Raw genomic sequence first — 13,021 nt, 5'->3', positions numbered from 1 at the left:
ACTCACACACTGACCCACTCATCCACCCACTCACTCACGCACTCACTCTCCCACGTCTCATCTCACCCGAACTCTCCCGACTATTTTAGCTTTTAGTTTCTAACCAGGAAAGGCCGACCGAGCTGTAACAGCTCTCTCCTCCAGAGGCGAGCTGGGCACACACGATGAGCTCAACGACGCGGGCTTATTGATGCTCTCGTGTCGATGAATGAATGATGAATGAATGAAGAATTAATGAATGAATAATGAATGAAATCTCCACGTGCCCTCTCGCCTTGCCCTGCAGGGTGCGCGCTCGAGCAGGAAGTCGCTGCTGTCCGAGTCGGTAGTTTTCTGTGCGTCCGGTGACGACGGTGACGGTGGGTGTCGACTGCTTCCGTGAAATTAGCTACTGCTGCTACTACTGCTGCTGCTGCTTCTTCTGCTGCTGCTGCTGAGACGCGCTGTGTGAGAGCCACTTTGATGTAAACCTCGCCACGAGGGAGACAAAGGCGGCCAGGCGTGGTGCTGGTCACCACTCCCCCAGCACTTGCCCCAAGCAGTGTGTGTCAAGCGGGTAAAGCTCGGGTGAAGTGAAAGATGTCTCGATCTGCGGCCGTGCTATGTCTACTGCTGCTGGTGGTGACCGTCGCCCACGCGGCCAGGCACGATGACTCGGGCGAGCAGGAGAGACCCAACGTGTTCAGACAGGCGGCGCAGGGAGTCTGGGACGGCGCTGAGATGGTGCTGGGAAGAGACACCGTGAGGTCCATCGTCAAGGTGAGTGATGGATGAGTCGCGGTGTTGGAACTTGGGGGGGAGGGAGGGGGGGAGGGAGACGAAGGTGGCTGGGAATGCTTCTGCTCAGATCCAAACACACGTGGCGGGGCTCTTTGATAGGTGCTCGCGAACAACGAGCCTTGCCCCGTGTGTGTGTGTGATCTTTAGAAGTTTTCTTGAGTCATTGAGAGTTTTTGTTGTGTTTTGCGGAGTGGTTAGCGCTCCACCAGACGACCAACATTAGCGGGTTATTTTCTAAATCGGTCCCCGTTCTGGGCTTCCCCCCTAAGCCTTAAATGTTCGTGTCTGTTGTGGGTGCGACATCACATCTGGAACGGCAAAGACGGCTGGCAGTGGAGCTGACCACACCACCCACGTGACGGCCTTAATAGGTGCTCGCTAACGGGCATTGCCTTCATCCAGCGGTGGATATATCGTGCCTGATGATGAGGATCAGAAGCATACGGGCGACCCTACAGGCCATGCGTACAACGAATTGCAGATGATAATTGGTTTTTTACCCTTCTATCTGGCAACAAAACTGACACCTTTTTTACAAGGAGTCATGTTTGCATATGTAGGGGTCTTACGGAGGAAATATGTGTCGAGCTGATATGTATGGGATCCAACGGGAAACTAGCACAGTGGGCGGGGCTACGTCAGTGCACGGGCAGGTGCCCTCTACGACGTCCGCGCTTCGGACGTTACGATCCCCCGGGGCCCCACCCCTCAGGGAGGGGGATGTATAAAAGGGGAATGTATCGGGGGGCTAGGGAGAGTTGGGTTAGCTAAGAAGAGAAGACGGAAGACGTCCGAGATAGAGCCCTGGTCTCCCCCTGCTACGCCGTCCTTGTCAGTACCGCGCAGGCTCGAGCCAGTGGCGTGGTGCCAGAGCCAGAGCCAGTGTTGGTCTGGACTCTGAGTACCAGGCCCGACTGACCAGTGTCGGGCCAAGATAGCCTCCCCTAGTCCACGAGAGGAGGACTCTGAGGCAGGCTAGGGTTAGCTAGGAGGTGTGTCCTCAGAAAGACGGGTGAGGGGGCCGATACCCCCTCAAGTGTGTATGTCACGACGGTTGCTGTAATAAACCTCAGTGTGCCTCAACCCCGGGTGTCGACCTGTATTCGACGGTACTACACATAGACCACAATACCTGCAGCCATAATGCAAACAATATTATCAGAGTTATGTTTTTTGTTTGCATTATGGCTGCAGGTATTGTGGTCTATGCAAACATGACTCCTTGTAAAAAAGGTGTCAGTTTTGTTGCCAGATAGAAGGGTAAAAAACCAATTATCATATTTTTTACTGGCAAATGAGGTTCAAATGGTGTGAATTGCAGATGGTTTTAGTTCACCAAAGTTCAATGATAACGAATTCTCACGGCGTTCGACAAAGTTCTGTCGCGAAATCGTAACGTATAAAGTTGTCTACCCCCCCAAAAAAAAAAGTACCACCTTATTGGGTCTGAATGGCCCCACGCAACGCTCGATCCCCGTACAGATTGAAACAGATGGGGAGACGAGGCCACCTGCTAGTGCTGCCTTATCCTGTGATGCTGGGCCAGCATCACAAAAAATCCCTTGGCCTCTCCTCCCGACAGCTGACGAGATTGGGTGAATTGATCACGGTAACAATGATGGGTAATTATTGCGACTTTTTCTATAACGTGTCATCTGAAACGCATTTGAAAGAGCACCCCCAGCGGCAGCTGTCTCTGTTGGGTTACAAGGATGACTCCACATCTGGCCTGAAAACGGGCATTAGTCCGCCAGTAACGGAGCAACGATCGCTATGTATAATCAAGTTTCAAGTTAATTTATTAGGTGTAGCCCTGTGAGCCATTCGGCTCTTGAATCGGGTGCAACCGCAACAAACCAAAAACAAAAGCATGAACAAAAAACATCTTAAAGTGAATATGTGACTGAGTGCAAACAGAAAATCCAAGAAAAGACAGCAAAATATTGCAGAAAAAGCACCGTACACCAACGCTGTGTGCACAAATCCCAGTGGGATGCAAGTCAAACAACAACAACCACAAGACAACTTAGATTAAGGCCATCAGTCCAACTCTGTACTACAACAAACAAACATGGCCAAACCAAAATCGATGATTGCTAGTTATACTGTAATCCCAGTGGCGGTCGTGAGGCTCGTGAAGGACGCTGCTACTGGACAGTTGGAGGCAGTCGCCCTCCAACAACAACGGAGGGCGGAGGAGCGACGCTCACAACAACGAGCGGAGCGCCAGGTGGCTAAAGCACAGCAAGTTGGCACAGTAGGGGGCACAGGTGGAGCATCGGGCAGTTGTCTCGGTCAGTCGACCCGTGTGGCACCTGGGTCTGCACCGTGACCTCCTAGCAGCGGGCGTTCGACACTTCACGTGGCCTCAACGTGCACCTAGCCTGGCACAAGCGTCGTGGTGACGTCACCGCCACTTAGTGGCGAATGGCGCTTGTTGTTACGCTGGTCGAGCGAGGAGGCTGAATAAAGCAACATTCATGGACATATTCTTGGTTCTTTCGGTAAAGTCACGTAGAAGGGAAATAATAAAATAATATAAATATTAAACAATAAAAATACTCACGACGTTTCTTTTGTGGATTTCACACCTGATGGTGATTGCTTGTGTTGCAGTCGAAACGTCGTGAGAATTTAATTTTATATTATTGTATTATTTCCCTTCTTCGTGACTTTACCGAAAGAACCAAGAATATGAATCCCTGCAGTCACGAAAGCTGTAAATCTTCATGGACATGTTCAACAGATCTATGCTGCGTTCTGCAAAAATAAAAAACCCATCATGAGTGCGTGGAGGGGACGCCTGCTGTATATTTGGAATTGCCGTGGATTTTTTCTCCGGGTCCGCCGGTTTTTCCCTCCACATTTAAAATCAACATGCGTTTAGAGTATTTTGCCGCTATACATTTCCACACGATAAGCCACTGTGTCGAGCTATCATTCGTGGCCAGGTCGCTTCTGACATTGAGCTATACAGCTCAGTGGGCCTTACCTGGTAAAATTACATTTAAAAGTTCAATCGTTTCAATCGTTTCTTGAGAGTGAGATGAGAGCGAAGCGGTTACTAGTTGACTGTGCCGGTTGGTGGCGGGTTTTCACACCGCATTTATATCTTGCGACAACATTCGCGTAAGCTGCTCTTGCTACCACGCACCCGCGTCTCGGCTGATTAGTTTGATCCGCGGTCCACCGGGGGTGACCACCGGGGGTGACCACCGGGGGTGACCACCGGGGGTGACCACCGGGGGTGACCACCGGGGGTGACCACCGGGGGTGACCACAGGGGGTGGCGCCGTTCCTTTGGGAGGGTCGCGGTACACTTGGGACGTCGGCCGCCAAACCTGAAGTGAGCGCAATTTGCTGGAATTTTTACACATCAAGAGGGGGGGGGGTGGACGGCAGAGGTCGCAAACGGGTTTTGATTCCTTACCCGTACCCGGCCGCACCAGGGTCGCAAACGGGTACCCGCACCCTACCCGATACCCCGCTACCCGTACCCGGCTGGGTATTGGGTAGGGTACGGGTACCCGATTGCGACCTCTGGGATGAAGCCATGTTGCAGGCGCGGGTGGGTTGAATCTAGGAACTTGAATTGTAAGAAGAGACAAGACGTTGGGAAATGAGTGACAAACGGTTACTCACCAGTGACTCACGGCCTACCCGTACCCGGCCGCACCAGGGTCGCAAACGGGTACCCGTACCCGATTTTGATTTTTTATTTCCCGGCCCTGGCTGACGTCCGTGGCGAGAGATATCTGAACCAGTGCTGGCCTCTCCTTCGCTAAAGCCTCACTGACCGGCGTGGTGAAGTATCGCTCGAACAATCCCCCGAGATCCACTCTGGTGCGTGGGCAGGCCTCCACATCCAGCAGTAGATCGATTGGTAAATGGCTCTCAATAATTACTTGAAGTTAAGGGCGCTTAGCGTTTACTTTGATGGCGTCATAAAGAACTAACCTCGCCTGCACACTTTGGGCGTGTCGCTCGAAATTAATCTGTCCTTTTCCAAAAGCACGCATTCCAAAAAACACGCGTCAGAACCCTTTCTTAAATCTGGTGGCTCATGGCCACGTTTTACACTTGGAAGGAACTTCGGTTATTCGTTGGCAATTTAGAGATATTAACTACTTCACTGTGTGCTGCTGACTACTCACTATGGAACACTGCCGGTGGCTCACCTTGTCTAATTCACAGCTCTCTGTCAGTCCGCTGCTGGATGAAGACTTCCCCCATGACGTTTGGTTCACGGGCCTGGGTCGTTTGATCAAACTGGACCACGCTTGTCGGTGTGGGTTAATGACGTCTGGGGTTTGCGACCTGTTTAGATTTTGACCCTGATGTTAGCCGTGGCTGAGATATCGAACTTGGAGTCGTGAGCTCTTATAAGTGCAGTGCTCTTAACCGCTTTAGACGCCGCTGTACCCCCCGCACCTTAAGTTAACATATCAAACGGCTGTCACGCACTCGTCAGATGCGAAACGCGAAACACAGTGGGTTTGCGGTCCTTGTTGAGCGACGTGAGAGTTGGGAGGCGGTAGTGATTGGTCATGGGGCTTGTTGGACTGTACTTCACCGTGCTGCTGGTGGTGGTGGTCAGTGAGCGGGTTTCGTGAAATGTGTGCGGAAGCCTTCATCGATTGGCTTATTGATACGCGCCTCTGAATTGTCGATGGTGAGTTACGGGTGGGATCGGCCTTTCTATGCAGGCCTGCATCAGGACGCTTTATCGGCTCACACTATCATTGCATCTGGCAGCCGTGGTCGTTTGTGCTTCTCCGGGACACGAAGCGAGTACCGATATATACTCTGGTTACACAGTTCCGTGTCTCTCGCCGCCTAGGCATCGCCTTTATTGCCGCGCGCGCGAATGCCCGTGTCTCTTCGTGCGCCAGCTGTGCCTTACAGTGCGCGGACTTGCAGGGCCCGCGTTTTGTCGAGCTCGTCGGAGTGCACGGCGTTTGTCCGAGTGCCACGTGGACGGATCGGGTTTTGCTCCCTGAGGTCGTGTGCTCTTTTCTTTCCCCTCCCCTCCCACCCACTCCAGCCCTTATTCGGACAGAGGCTTGTGAAGCAGACGCCGCTCGGTACAGAGTCGCTTTTGCAAACTTCGCCGATTGCAACCGCTATGCAAAGGACATCGTCGCCCGCAGCTTCCTTGCCGCTGTGCGGCGTTGGCGGCGAGGGCCCGCACGCCTCCGCACGCGATTAAATCGGCTCAAGCCGTGAATTGTGTTCAATTATTTCGGGATTAAGTTTGTAAATGCGGTGCCGCGGACACGTGCGTCCATCCGTCCGTCCGTGTGTTGTTCGGGCAGCACAGTAGAACGTGTTCCGTTCATTGCGAAGGCTTTGTCCTGCCGCTGCATTGGGGCAACAATGCAGCAACAATGCCCCAATGCAGCGGTGGTGCGACGTGCACTACCTCACCTGGTACACGGGAGGTCGTGGGTTCCATTCCAACCCTGACGCCTGTATATTTGGGGTTTGCACGTGCTCCCCGTGGCCGCGTGGATTTTATCCGGGTCCTCCGGTTTTTCCCTCCACATTAAGGATCGACGTCACGCGTTGAGAGTGTTTGGCTGCTGTACATTTCCACGCGACAAGCCGCTTGGTTGGGCCAATATTTGTGGCCAGGTCGCTTCTGACAAGGAGCCGTATAGTTCAGTGGGCCTTACCTGGTAAAATAATAAAATGTTTCTAGCTTAGGGAGGGCCACCCTTGAATTATTGAGTTGTGCAAAAACAGCCTCGAGAAAAAAAAATGTGTCGCGTCACCTCATGCGTGTTCCACACGGTGCACGCACATGTGTGTGTGTGTGCGTGCATGCGCATCTCAACAGCAGTCGCTCTTCGAGTTAAAAGGACGCGTTCAATAATTAATAACGAGCCTCACGGCTATGCAGGTGACAACAGTTGGGGGGGGGGGGGCAGGAGGGGGCATCGCATTAAAATTTGCCCGTGGCCCCTAGGAGTGTGCCTGCGTGTTGTCCCACACGGTGCGTCTTCAAGTGCTCCGTGAATAAAAATAACACCCGGCCCTGGGCAGTATCGGTGGTGATAGTGCGGGGGGGGGGGGTGCAACAGCAGGACCTCACAAATACAAAGGTCCCCCGTGTAGCCTTAACAGACTGTTGTTGCGAGTGCTGTGAGCTATCGCCTATGAAGGTGGGCACAGTGGCACACGAGGGCGTGCGTGGCCTGCACCACGCCCAACAGCCTTTGTCTCCCCAGTGGCGATGTTTTTTTTACACACAGCACCAGGTACTCGTTTGAGGCTGAGTAGACCTAAGGGAAGCGCAGGACCGGTTCGGATAATCGTCGATGGCCGTGAGCGGGAATCGAACTCTGGCGGCCGGGCTCGAAGCATAACCGCTACGAAGGCAAAGATCCCCCGTATAGCCTTAACGGACAGTAGGGGCAAGTGCTGTTAGCGAGCACCAATGAATGGGGGTGGGTGGCCAGGACCAGTGAGACACCCCCACACACGTGCAATGCTGTGACGCTCATCGCAGCTGTTGTGCGCGTGTCTCGCGCTGTGAGACAGACGGGTTTCCACTGCACACTGGGAGCGTGATGCCAGCCAGGAACGTGAGCCCACTTGCGGTTCGAGTATCGTGCAGCGTGACGTTACGTTGTGCGGTGTAGTGTCTCATCGTTGGTTTACAGCAAACCAAACACAATTGGATCTATAGCAATAGGTATAAAAATATCTCTAACAATAGGTATATAATATCCTTTACAATAGGTATGAAAATATCTCTAACAATAGGTATATAATATCCTTTACAACAGGTATGAAAATATCTCTAACAATGGGTATAAAACATCTCTAACAATAGGTATAAAACATATCTACAATAGGTATAAAAACATCTCTACAATAGGTATGAAAATATCTCTAACAATGGGTATAAAAACATCTCGAACAATAGGTATGAAAACATACGTAATAATAGGTATTAAAACATATCTAACAATAGGTATAAAACATCTCTAATAATAGGTGTAAAGCATCTCAGACAATAGGTATAAAAACATCTCAAACAATGCTCGCAGAATACATCCTGAACAGCATTGTACGTTCCAGATATGCTCGTGAGAAGCTAATTTCGCGACAGTGGCCTCTTTAATGAATTACCTGAGATACATAAATCATCTATTGAACACATGGAAATTGTCATAACATAAAAAAAGATTGCTTATATTTAACATGAATAAATAGAATAAATAAATATTCAAGTATGAAATAACAGTTGATAAATTAACTTACCTTATCGCTTGATCTCACCGCTTGATCTCATCACTTGATCTCATCACTTTCTCGCATCACATTCTCGCCCGTCACTTTATTTTCACTCTCTCACCTCGTCACTTTATTTCAGTCTCTCTCGACGTGGTAGTCGTGCAGAGTTCCAGGTGCGATTCACGGGTAGCCAAAATCGCGGATGAGCGAATTCGTGAGCAACGACGAAATGCTGTACTGCAACAACAACAGCAATAGAAATGTTCGGATATGCAACAGCACCGAGGTATTTACACCATTGGAACCTCATTTGCCAGAAGAAAAAAATATGCTAATTGTTTTTTTTACCCTAGGCTCTAAGGAAAGCTGTCTCGGGTGTGGACCAATCAACTTCAAGGACAGTGCATACATTATCAGAGTTATGTTTTTTGTTTGCATTACGACTGCAGGTATTGTGGTCTATGCAAACATGACTCCTTGTAAAAAAAGGTGTCAGTTTTGTTGCCAGATAAAAGGGTAACAAACCAATCATAATATAAATAAAGTCCTTAATCTCCACGTAGAGACCACGGCACGCCCGACCATTACGTTTATAGGTAACGGTGTACATTGTAGTAGTACGAGTGAAAGCAAAAACACTGTTTTGTAATTCTCCGCAGGGGAGCGGCGTGGCTCGAAGGCAGCTCGTCACCGCTGTGGACGCCTGTCTGGACTTTCTGGCCCGGGTTGCCCACGACTTCTTGGAAATTCTCGGATATAAAGGTGAATGGGAGGTGGTGGTGGTGGTGGAAATACCGTCGGTTGCGCATTCATTCATTGGTTCGTGTTTAATGCACAAAAGGGTGGTCACAGTCGGTGTACGGCAATAACCAGGCGAGTGAGCGTCGTCCACTCGTGTGCTTGCTGGGCTTTGCATGGATGTTGCATGCACGTTGAACTTCTTTCGCACCGTACGTCGCCAACCGTGCTCATCGAGGGTCGCGGGCACTCCCAATTTCCTCTCGCGACGCTCATCGTCGGCGTCGGTCAAAACCTCCCAATACACCACCCTCCCAAGTGGACAGTCCCCGAGTAAACGAATGCCAAACAAAACTGACGCGCCGAATAAAACGGCGCGCGGGACATTCCGCCAAAGTCGGTGAAAATCACGCGATCATCATTGCCCACCCGTTCATCCGTGCGCGCCTGTCTCTCCCCCTCTCCCGCTCGCCCGTCACCAGACATGGACATCTGGGGGCTGCTGGACGTGAAGACGCTGCTCGCGTCTCCGGGCAGCCTGCTGGCGCTGCTCGTCGCGCTGCTCGTCCTCTACCAGCTCTCCTTCTTCCTGCTGGCGGCGGCCTGCGCCGCGGCGTTCTCCCTGCTGGGGCCCCTGCTCGCCGGCGTCGTCCGCGTGCTGCTGCTCGGCCTGCTGGCCGCCTACCTCTCCGTCAAGTACGAGGCGGCGCCCGAGAAGGCCGTCGCCGTCATGGTGGTGGCCGTGGGGCTCTACCTGTACTCGGGCTCGCTGGGACGCGACGGCTCCCAGGGGCGGCACGTGGACGCGCGCCTGCGCCGCATCGACGAGCGCGTCAGCAGCCTCAGCCGCCGCCTTGACGGCATCGAGCATCGCGGCGGAGGCGACTCCGCCGAATAGGCGGAGCCGTACACGGAGCCGTCGACCGTAGACCCTCACCCCCCTACCCCCCCCCATCCGCCCCATCCGCCCTACCCGATTCCCCACCCCGAGACTGCCCGGCTGAGTGGCAACGGGTGGGGGGGGGGGGCAGGCGATCGCGCGCTCGATGTCGCCCGTGAGTCACCCTCCCCGGACAGATATTTCACTTGTCCGGTGCCACCTGGGGTGGCGTCACCCTCGGGCGGTTTGCAGTTTTCTTCGCGTGGGCAACAACGGTGATTTTGGGCCGGGCGGTGGGGGTGGTAATCGAATAATTAAAACGCTGATTTGCCGAATAAAAATGAATCGGCACCGCTGAAGTTCTTGCTACCTTGGGGCGGGTACCAGATTCTGCCGGGGGCCTATGGACTCCGTTGTCTCTAAAGCCGTGGGTTTTTTCAAACTCCAGCCCTCGTGATCGACCACCACCACCGAGGGAGAGAGAGAGAGTGAGCGCCTTCCCATGTTTACCGGTCTACTCCGTTGGTAATGCAATCCAAGTTGTTATAAACGCCGCATGCATCTCACGAGCGCTAAACGATGGCCCCGCCGCGTCTTCATTCAAAAGATGAAGGCAAACATCCCCACACCCCCCCAACACTCCTCCCCGCGCATAGCCTTTAACAGACTTGTGGGGCAAGTGCTGTTAGCGAGCACCAATGAAGGCCGGGCTAGCACCACACCCGGCCGCCTCTGCATCCCCCCAGTGATGATAACACACCGCGCCAGGTAACGATTTATGGCCGAGTCGACCTAGGCGAGGCCCAGGACTGGTTCAAAAATTCCCTGTCACTGTTACTGGCCGCGAGCGAGAATCGATCTTGGGGTCGCGGGATTCGTCGAGCAGCGCGCTGACCACTGCGCCACCGCTCACCAATGGTGCGTGACTCACGCACACAAGATCTAAATCTTAATTTGAATCGGGGTACATTTCACAATCATCAGGCTTGTGCAGCGTGTTACAACCTTACCTGCAGCTGAACGGAGGTGCCTTGGTGAGTGGAGAGAAATTGAGTTTGAGAAACGCTATTTTCTCAAACTCTGGTTTCTTGAACTTCATTGATTTGAGTGAACCAGTTATGCTGTGTTTGGGACTTTCCACGTGCGTGCTGTGTGGTTTGGGTTGTCCATGATTGGGAGATGGTGCGGCGGATCAACAGTTGTTTGAACCCTTTCCCATTCCGAGACGTTTGCAACTTACAGGGTGTGTCTGTCCCGTTCACCGATGAATCTCGGAACGCGCAAGCGATCCGCGTTGATTTTAATTAGAGAGGCATAGCGCCGCTGTTTTTAAAAGACATCGCACTCACCGCAGAGAACTGTAGCGACACGACCGCACACTGCGATAGCTGGCGCCAAGTTGTGCCACGTGCCCTCTCCGCATGGCGTTGTGGGAGCCTCGGTCCGTCTTCCGACCAGAAGACGAGCCGTAGACACGCGTCGTCGGAATGGGAAAGGCTGAACCCGCAAAGGCAGTCTGGAGTGACGTTCTCGTCGATGCTAACATCTCCGTGAACTTTCATCTGGTGTTATGAGTCAAGATAGCGGAAGAAATTTAAAAAAGGAAAGAAATTCTCTCAGGTTTTTCCAACGCATTGTCACATTTGTAGCGATTAAACGGACGTGATATTTAGAAGTCAAGAGCAGATTTCTTGCACGATTCATGTTACGAAGAGGGTGGCCGTCTGCCAAAGCAAAATAACGCTAATATTTGGAATGCGAGTTGGTTGTAGTTATTTTTTTTACAAACATTTTGAGAGATCGATGTTGCTAAATCACTACTGCCCATAAAGTAACCACCCTAGTGTTGTGAAATATTGGGCTAAATAATGATTTTGCTTTAAATAATACAAATAATCATTTATATAATCACACATTAAAATTAGTTGTTACTCCATGCCGCTTAGATCGTGAGGCTAAAGAGTAGTGCTTTATAACTACCCTGTAAATAAAGGTTTGACAATGGTGGCAGCAATGCATTATTTTCACGATTGAGTATTTAATAAATTATGTACTTTCTGCAGGAGGTGCTTTATTTTAAAATGTAAGATCATGCCAATAACACTAATTTGATTTCTGATCGTAATCTAAACAGACAACAGTCGCTGGGTCATCTATTTACACTTCATAATCTGCTGCACAGAACTATGGCAAAGACCTGAGATTGATTTCACTAGAAACTCCTTAACGAATCCGCTGTCCCCCCCCCCCGATACAAAGTCATCTCGCCGCATAGTTTGCAGTAAATATAATGAAAGCCCTTTTTTAACACTGGCCGCTCGAATCGGACCGAATGTTTCGACTCCAACAAACCTGCTGCTGATTAAAACTCTCTTACAGGTTTAAGTCTTCTCGGTTCTTTCGGTAAAGTCACGTAGAAGGGAAATAATAAAATAATAAAAATAAAACATAATAAAAAACAATTCTCACGACGTTTCGGCCACAAAGCAAGCAGCCGTCCTGTTCTTCACCCGATGACGGCTGCTTGCATTGTGGCCGAAACGTCGTGAGAATTATTTTATTATGTTTTATTTTAATTATTTTATTATTTCCCTTCTACGTGACTTTACCGAAAGAACCAAGAAGATGAATCCCTGCAGTCACGAAAGCTTTAAATCGAGGTTTAAGTCTTTTTCTTTTTTCGCCCTTGTGCCGCTGCAGGGCTCTCTCCCCGTGTGTTTCCAGGTGTGCGTTGCGCACGGACAAACACATTTGGGGCGATGGTGTGCAGGTGTACGTCTCAGTCGGGCTCCTTTTGCACCTATTTTATCGGTTACTTTCATTATTTAACCTTGGTAAAAGATAAAAAAAAAGTCTTCTGGATTGTAATGCACGCTGGAACTGTAGGGCTTTTGTAGGTTTCATTATGGTGCGTGGTGTATGTGTGTTTGATAATCCCATTTGTTTAGGGTGAACGTGTCCTTGGCTAATCGTCTACTTCTGCCCTGGAGTGGTATGCGGTCCTACTGCCCTGTAACATCTTTAAGGCAAATTGTAAAATAAATGAACATTTAAGGAGACACCTTTTTTTTTGCTTGTATACGAAGTAGGCTTTCACGAGCAGTATCCATAGTGGAGGTTTCTTTGGGTTAGATCGTGTGAACATTAATGTGTCGTTAAACCCGCCACGACCCGACACAGCCAATTAGTAAGGGTTGTCACGGAAACAAAACATTGATGATTGCAGCTGTAATTACTGGCGAAACTTCGCACTCAGATTGTAAATGTTGTGGATTTGCTCTCCAACACGCCGGATAGTGCTGTACTAGTAACGAATTGGCACGTTCTGTTTACGTGACAAACCTTACTAGATGGCTGTGTCGGGCGGTGGCGGGTTTAACG

General features: G+C 50.8%; 1 protein-coding gene across 1 annotated transcript; it reads left to right on the top strand.

Moving 5' to 3' along the window:
* Positions 1-299: 299 nt before the first annotated feature.
* On the top strand, positions 300-12,699 carry LOC144724288 (uncharacterized). Its single transcript, XM_078603274.1, has 3 exons — positions 300-759; positions 8,682-8,784; positions 9,243-12,699. The coding sequence occupies exons 1-3, from the start codon at positions 580-582 to the stop codon at positions 9,656-9,658; spliced, it is 699 nt and encodes a 232-aa protein (XP_078459400.1). The 5' UTR covers positions 300-579; the 3' UTR covers positions 9,659-12,699.
* The last annotated feature ends 322 nt before the right edge of the window (positions 12,700-13,021 follow it).

This window comes from Lampetra planeri, chromosome 20 (assembly GCF_965212315.1).
Source record: "Lampetra planeri chromosome 20, kcLamPlan1.2.h2, whole genome shotgun sequence".
In the NCBI taxonomy this organism is placed as follows: Eukaryota; Metazoa; Chordata; class Hyperoartia; order Petromyzontiformes; family Petromyzontidae; genus Lampetra; species Lampetra planeri.
The sequence above is the reverse complement of the archived record's forward strand: the minus strand, read 5'-3'. Positions and strand labels throughout refer to the sequence as shown.

What these genes read in the sequence shown, in the direction of transcription:
- LOC144724288 (XM_078603274.1), top strand. Translation starts at nt 580, where the DNA reads ATGTCTCGATCTGCGGCCGTGCTATGTCTACTGCTGCTGGTGGTGACC. An exon ending in CCGTGAGGTCCATCGTCAAG is followed by an intron (nt 760 to 8,681) that starts GTGAGTGATGGA and finishes AATTCTCCGCAG; the next exon opens with GGGAGCGGCGTGGCTCGAAG. An exon ending in GGAAATTCTCGGATATAAAG is followed by an intron (nt 8,785 to 9,242) that starts GTGAATGGGAGG and finishes GCCCGTCACCAG; the next exon opens with ACATGGACATCTGGGGGCTG.